This window comes from Camellia sinensis, chromosome 10 (assembly GCF_055761805.1).
Source record: "Camellia sinensis isolate YWXY chromosome 10, ASM5576180v1, whole genome shotgun sequence".
Classification (NCBI taxonomy): domain Eukaryota; kingdom Viridiplantae; phylum Streptophyta; class Magnoliopsida; order Ericales; family Theaceae; genus Camellia; species Camellia sinensis.
Genome location: NC_138970.1, coordinates 115411248 through 115419266, shown reverse-complemented (window position 1 = coordinate 115419266; position 8019 = coordinate 115411248). Strand labels below are relative to the sequence as shown.

Genomic DNA, 8019 nt, shown 5'->3' with positions numbered 1-8019 from the left:
TTCAAGTCTCATTCCTTCATTCTTTTAAAAGATTTCTTCAGATCTGCTAAGTGTTCCTCATAGGTTTGGACTTTACCATTACATCATCAATGTATATTTCCATAAATTGGCTTATCATGTCATGAAATAAGAAATTCATGGCACGCTGGTAAGTAACCTAAGCGTTTTTAAGTCCGAAAGGCATTACAACCCATTCGTATGTTCCCAATACACCGGGAAAAGTTGCTTTGGATGTATCCTCTTCTACTATGAAAATCTGATTGTATCCTAACTACCCATCCTCTTCTTGATCTAGACCTACTAACTTTGTTTCTGTCAGGTAGGCTATCAACTTGGCCATCATGACTAAGGGCCATGACCTTTTCAGTATCCGAGGGCTTTGGGTCCATTCTTAAACCTTTATGTGAATCTAGATGTTGGCCCGCTGATTTCTAAGACTAAGGGGCCAACTAGCTCTTTAGACACTTTCCATCTCTTCTGCTGAGGAATGGTTGGATGAGTTTATGGTATTTGGACGACCATACTTGTCCTTTCTTGAAAACTTCATAGGTCCAATCTATTCATTATAGAGCATTGCCTCTGCATGGTTTGTAGAAGCTACAAATGGCTTTCTGTCTACCCAGACTACTTCAACATCTTTATCATTCCAAAATATAAGACACCGATGAAGAGAGAAAGAAATAGCTATGCAGGCATGTATCCAATCTTTACCCAATAGAACGTTATAGGTTGCTTTAGAGTTAATGATGACGAAAGGAGTTGTTAGGGTTTTACCTTGTACAATCAAGTTCTTGATCAAGATTCCTTGAGAAATCATTGACCCTCCTACAAAATCTGTGATGCTGGCATTGGAAGGTAACAAATCTTTCTCTGTCTTGCCCAATTTCTGCATTATAGCTTTAGGCATGAGATTGGTTGCAGAGTCATTGTCTACCAAAAGCCTATTGACTGGAACACCATCCAACAATCCTATAATGTACAGAGGACGGAGGTGGTTACTGGCTTCCAGGCATGGCTTCTCAAAGATGACATTTGCTGCAGCTAGTAACGATGCGTTTTTTAATGGTTTGGGGAATGGAAGGTGAATTTCCTTTTGGTTCTCTCCAAAAACGACCATAGTGACTACTCTAGCTAGTGTATCTTCTTGCCCACCCCTGGTTCTCTCTATTTGGTCAACCACTTTTGGGTTGACTCTAAGCATCTTATATGGGGTCTATGCAAAAACATCAATGACACTGAGAAGAAAGGCAACTAACTCCTGTCGTTCGGCAACATCAAGATCCACTCCAATAAGGAAAAACTTCTATGGATCTATAAAAATCTCGACCCCATCCAACTCTCCGATTACTTTTTCCACCGGAGTATTTCCCACATCTTCAAGAATCTCCTAATCCAAAATCTCTGTTGAGTTGACCTTACGCTCCTTTGTCTTTTTGTTAAGATCCGTAAGATAACATTCATTTGCCAATTTCTGAGATCCTTGAATTTGCTTAATGTCAAATTCAGTAGCAAACTGCAATAGTTAATGGTATGTACTCTACATGGCCTTCATTGCATGAAGCCACGTCCGGTCTATAATAATGTTGTAAGAAGATGGGAGCTTGACAACTAGGAATTCCACGTCTATTGTCTTAATGCCAACAAGGACTGGCAACACAATCTTGCCGAGCGGGTATTCGGCGTTGGCATTAAAGCCAAAGAAGGGATAATCGGTTGGCTTGAGATCCACGTCCTTAAGGCCAAGTTTAAGGAAAGTTTTGTAGTACATGATTTTCGAAGTACTTCCCTAATCAATTAGGATTCGCTCGACCTCAACTCCACTATGAGGGCATCATCATAGAGAAGGGTGAGTCCGACAAGATCATCATCAAAAAAGCTAATTTCATTGGTCGGCCTCCCTCACTGCGTCTTTGGTTGCAATCCTACTTATGGATGGGACTGTGTGGATCTCTCGGCTGGATGTACCTGAACCAAGTTTACCCTGTTCAAAGATGGGACACTGTAGATCACTTAAATTATGCCGAGTGGGGGAGATTCTGGCCGTATGGTTAAGGCGTTGGCTAGTGCAACCCTCACTGGAAGGTAGTCAGACAAATGACCATCCCTTAGGAAATTCTCCAAATGATCCTTCAAGGCGTAGCATTTATCTGTCAAGTGGTTGTGATCTTGGTGATACTTGCATCTCTGATCTCTTCTTCTCATATTAGAAGGCCCATACATTTTAGCTAGGCAATTAAAAAAGGTGCGGTGCTTGATTTTGGGGAGGATCTGATTGATCGACTCAGTAAACTCCATGTACTTCTTGTCAGACCGTCGTGGACTTCTTGTATCAACTTGATATTGCTCATTATGTTAGCATGAACCATGACAGTTATCCCTATTAGATCTTTTTCTTGGCTCTAGGCTCTGCCTTGGCAGTGTGACTCCGTACTTTATGGTACAACTATTAGTGGCTGAGCCATAATTGGTGTTGCCGACTCTAAAGCCTGAAGCCCTACTTGTTCGGAGTGCGTCATATTCCACCTTACAATATTCCTCCACATTCTTCATCAAGGCCCAGACCAACTTTGGCAATCGTCGGGTTAACGAGCTCCGAAATGGGCTGTCTGAGTAGAGTCTCATTTTGAAGGTATTATAGCCACGGTGTCATTGCAGTTGTTATCAACAAGATTGAAGCATTCCCAATATCGTGCTGAGTATGCTTGGAGAGTCTCATTGGGTCCAATCTTCATCACCCACAAGGAATTTGCTTGTTTGGTTGTGTTTCATTAGTGATGAAGCTGGATTGAAAAGATTTCTGGAGTTAATGAAAACTCTTAATTGAAGCTGACTCAAGCTTATAGTACCATCTAACAGCTAGTGGACCTAAGCTGCTAGGAAAGATGCAGCACATCAATACTTTATCGTCTGCATGCAACGTCATAACTTGTTTATAGTGACGTACATGGTCAATGGGATCCGACTTTCCATTATAAAGTGTAAATGACGGTGCATTGAACTTCTTGGGTAAGATAGCCTTTGCTATCTGTCGAACGAACGGACTGTGTCTATTCTCCAAGTTGAATCATCATCCTTTGATTTTCACATTTGCTGTTGTGCCCGCGAGGAGTTATCTTCATCAAACGAGCTCAAGTCACTATTTCGGTTATGTTTCCTAAACTCACCTTGTGACGAATCTATAGAACTGTTACTATCGCCACGTCTTCGGGGGTGTTGTTGATTGGTTCCTTTCATTCAAGACTAGCCACATTCATGGCGTGAAGCCTTCTGAGATTTCACTAACTCTTGGTGAAGAAGCTCATTCTCAGCAGTCATGACTTTGAAACGTTGTTCGTGGCATTTAGCATGGTCTATAAGAATCCGCATTGTATCTTCAGTGGATGTTGGTGGTAAAGATGGAGTTAATGTGTCGAAATTTGAAACCCGTCGAGTGGGAGTTCCATCCAGGTTAGAGGATTCTCCTACTGTTGTCATATCAATTTCGTTGGCTGGAGGATTGATAGCTGGGTCTGCCATAGATGAGTTTGAATACTCCCACAGACGGTACTAATGGTGAGGGGTGGTTCTGTAATATTCCTTCGTCCCAAATAGACCTTTGTTAGATCCTCGCTCCGGTGCCTGAAACAAGAAACACTCCTATCGAGGGTGCAGAATTAGCACTCCGACGGTTAAGTCAAATTTTGGATGAGAGGAGATGGGTTAGATATTTTTGGAAATGAAGTCAAGTTAGATGATAGATCATACATTTTCCTTCTTTCTTCTTTCTATTTATAGAGTCTTGATGTAGATATTTCCTACGTAATTTGGCACGTTTGTCATCATCATCACAATGTCAGGGCCCAAGTTCCTACTACGCCTACAAAAAGGGATAGCCTAGACCCACTCTAGTACTCAGCCTGGATGTTCGTCGATCCTGTTGGGTATCATTTATTTGGCGTATCACTTGATCGTCAAGCAGGTTGCTCGGCGTTTGAACCTCTGCAATCCAGTGGGCTTAGTTAGGTCTGGGCCCATGATTGATGGGCCTATATGCGCTTTGTTTGCCGAATGTACAATTTTTATACTCGGCTCACACGGAAGTAATAGATGCTCCAAAAACCATAAAATATAAAAGCATACATCTATCTACATGGATTCTCATATATTGTGTTTGATTCATAAACTTAGATAGAGATTCAAAAAAAGAAAGGAAAAAGGACTATGAAATATGTGTGAAATGTAACTATATTATATTCACATTTTAATTAACTTTTTCTTTTTCCTTTTTTCAAATGTCTCACCAAATTCATGAATCAAAAACAACTATTGTTTGTTCTGTATCTATTTTTGATGCTTTCATGCATCTTGATCTTGGTTTCCTTTGAAATATTTCATTATGCTTGGTAAAGTTATAAATGAATTTAGAAATAATTATTCAATAGTTCTTAAGTATTATGTGACATTATTTATGTGGTATTCACATATCAATTTTTTTTTCCTAATAATAAGACATGCTGAACACTTATATTAGATAGTTAAACGTTAAAAGTTGCCTCATTTAGTGTCTGTTGTGATATTTTGGTACACACGAGTATCACATTGACAAAAATGTCACATGGTACTGTATGGGAGTATATTTAATAATTTTTTGTGAATTATGATTGATTTGGAAATTGACTTTCTCAGTAATTTTTTGATTTTTTATCAAAAGATATGTAAAAAAATAAAGAGAATTGATTAACTTTTAGAAAAATTATAATCCAATCTATTGTCAGAAAAATAATTACAAAATCATTGAATTACTTATAATTTTAATTATTAATATTAATAAAAAATTTAACTAATTTGTAATTATTTTTGTAAAGTTAAATTAATAAGTAATTTCTCCACTAACTTTTTATATTAATTTTTTTTATATAACTTTTTTACTATTTAAACTAATAGCCAAACCTCCCCTTATAGGTTGTTTACGATTCTAAAGGCGTATTTGTGCGACTTTTTACAAACAGAATGTTAATAATTAAAAAGTTGAACTTAAAAGCACCATTCATCTAATAACTTCTTAATAATCTTTTTTTTTTTTTTCTCTCTACTTATTTAAGTTATTTTTATCACATAAGTTATAAATAAAATTGCACCAAACTTACCCTAAATTTACTTTTGTGAAAGGATGCAACAAAAACACCATCTAATCCCACAATCTCAAGAGATTATATTACTACATTATTAGTTTATTTTCTGAGATTTTTGTAACTTGAAATTTTTACATAAATTAATATTTGTGAGTATTGTGATATATGGTGGCAGATAAATATTGCATGGACAATCTACTACCGTCTTGCAGAAGACACAGGGAACTTAAGAAAATAGAAAATAAACAATCATGAAAGCAATCCAAAATGCCACCTCCTTCCATGAAACTATCCTAAAATCTCATAATTGATTCTAATGAAGGTCTCCACCACCAAATCTATAAATAATCTATAGAAGTAGTAATATGCAAAGCTTAATAAATCCCATAAAGAGGATGAACAACTTTAACCATATGCTGAGTTCAACATTTTCATCTACTGAATCGCTAATAGTATTGATGATCTTCTGTTCATTCTTCGCAACTTCACCATCGTCGTACCATGGATAGTGACGGATCTGCAAGGCTGGATTGAGAGAGAAGAAAGCGTTGTCGGTAGGGAAGAATATGGTGAGAGGGGTGTTTTTGTTGTTGATTAGTTTAGAAGGTGTAAAGGTTTGGAGTGTTTGATCCAATATCATTGACATTCTTATGTAACCCTTGTTGGAGAGATCACATGAGATCTTGGAAACTTCTAATCCATGAAGGCCTTTTTCTTCGGTTGCATTTGTAACTGGAAAGCTTGAGAGAACCGAGTGAAAAAGAATAAGAAGAATAACAAAGGAGATTATGAGCTTGGAAGCCATGAGGGGAATGAGAGAATAAAAAACAGCAAGCTATATAACTACCACTGTTACTGCAAACCTATAACTCGACTTAACTTATATCGTTTTCTATATATACACACACTTGCATAGATTTCTAATTCTATTTGGATTGCGTTTGCTAAAGAGTACACGTTTATGGGCTCAAATTTTAGAAAGTTTCCATATTAATGATGAATTGGGTTTAAAATGGATTGCTGTAGTGCAAACTTATGCCCAAAGGAACCTAAAAATTAAGCTAACTTATTAGGATTCTTTTAAAAATCAAGAAATAAAATAAAGAGTGCTTTTATAAGACATAAAGATAGTAAGTTTACGTCAACAAAAACATTTGCATTTATATTTTGAGTCATTTAAGTAGCATTTGGTAAACGTTTACATTTTTTGTTTATATTTACAAAAATTTTATAAACTGGATTTTGTTTATTTTTAGAAAAATATAAATAATAAACGCGTTTGGTTTAGACAAAATATTTGAAAAATTTTAAAAACATAAACTAAAAAACATGTTTATTAAGGCCTATAATATTTATTTATTTATTTATTTTTATTTTTTACAATGGGATCATACACATTATAATAAGCATCCATAATAACCATATTAATACAATAGCAACCGTAGATAAATTTAATAACCATATTAGTAATGTTCATAACAACTTACAAACCATAATAATAATATCTCAATTCTTCCACAAACTATAAAAAAACATCTTCCACAATCTATTATACGCATAAACAATATTTCAATTGTTTATGACAGATTTCAAAATTTGACCATCAATTTGATTCCTTACATCAGACATGTGACGTAGTTGAGGTTGACTAATGTCTACGTCAATTGATTGCTGAGAACTACTTCCTGCATGTGTCGAGCTGCTACTACCACCTCCACTAGGCCTAGCATCTTCAATGATACGATCTGGATTAGCCCATTCAGTGAACAATGTGTCACCTTCAGAATGTATCCTAATCCAGTTGTGTATTGTACAAGATGCAATGGGGATGTACCTATGCGTCTTAGTTGAATACGGAGGCATGTCTCTCAAAATTGGAAAACGAGCCTTCAAAACACCGAAGCGTCTCTCAATCACGTTGTGCAATAAGGAGTGTCGGTAATTGAACATTTGCTTCTTGTTTCTTAGTTGTCGACATTGAGTATGAAACTCATTTAGCTTGTACCTCTCACAACGGTAAGGCGATAAAAAGCTAGGCATATTTGTATAACCCGAGTCAACAACATAGTATTTATCTGTTCAACATGTATGTATCTATTATTATAGGTTGGCAGAAGAATATTCATTATAAATTAACAAAATGCCATATAATACGTACCTCTTGGTGGCATTGGAAATAAATTTGCTGGATCATGTACGGTTTCAATGAACACTCTTGCAGTGCCTTCCCAACCGGCCAATACATACATAAATCGCATGTCAAATGAGCAAACACACATTACCTTTTGCGTTGTAACAGTATGCTTACCCCGATATGGTATTTGCTCTAATGCTAGCACCCTTGTAGATATGTGGGTACCATTAATTGCTCCAACACAATCTTATTTGACAAATGACTTTAAAAATGCAAGATATTTTACTAGAAAATATACTTCAAATATTATGTATGTGATTACCTTAAAAAAAAGGGTAGAATCGTGGATTATGTCGGATTTTTGTAAGCATCTCATCAAAATCTAGAGGCCTTATTTACCAAGCCTACACATTGCCTTCAAGACTCGGTTGAAGTATTTGGAGATGGTCTGGCCAGAATGTTGGAATCGCTCTTGGACAACATGACCCCATTCGTTCTGGCCAATTGTTAGCAAAAATATACAAACTTACTCTTGGACAGTTAGATAACGTGAGTGTTCCAGTTTACCATATACCTTAACTGCCTCGCACAAACTAATAAATACATCTGGTTCCATTCTAAAATTTTCCTTGGACCTTGTTTCATTTCCATTCAATATTTCTAATACATAGTCATGTCCTTGTAATATGGACGTTTGGAATGGTCTAGGTCGAAGGTAAGTATCACAATACTCATTTAGTGCTACAGACACTAGAAATTGTATATTTTCATCGT

At 36.4% G+C, this 8019-nt stretch overlaps 1 protein-coding gene across 1 annotated transcript; it reads right to left on the bottom strand.

Moving 5' to 3' along the window:
• Positions 1-556: 556 nt before the first annotated feature.
• On the bottom strand, positions 557-2220 carry LOC145800634 (uncharacterized). The gene is made up of 3 exons (XM_082890350.1): positions 2077-2220; positions 1904-1981; positions 557-1213 (listed from the first exon to the last, which is right to left on the bottom strand). The coding sequence occupies exons 1-3, from the start codon at positions 2218-2220 to the stop codon at positions 557-559; spliced, it is 879 nt and encodes a 292-aa protein (XP_082746476.1).
• Between the last annotated feature and the right edge of the window lie 5799 nt (positions 2221-8019).

Coding starts and splice junctions, on each gene's coding strand:
- LOC145800634 (XM_082890350.1), bottom strand. CDS start 2,220: ATGTATGGGCCTTCTAATATGAGAAGAAGAGATCAGAGATGCAAGTAT. Junction 1,982..2,076: donor ATTTGTCTGACTACCTTCCA/GTGAGGGTTGCA, acceptor ATCTTTGAACAG/GGTAAACTTGGTTCAGGTAC. Junction 1,214..1,903: donor GGATTGCAACCAAAGACGCA/GTGAGGGAGGCC, acceptor GTTTTTGCATAG/ACCCCATATAAGATGCTTAG.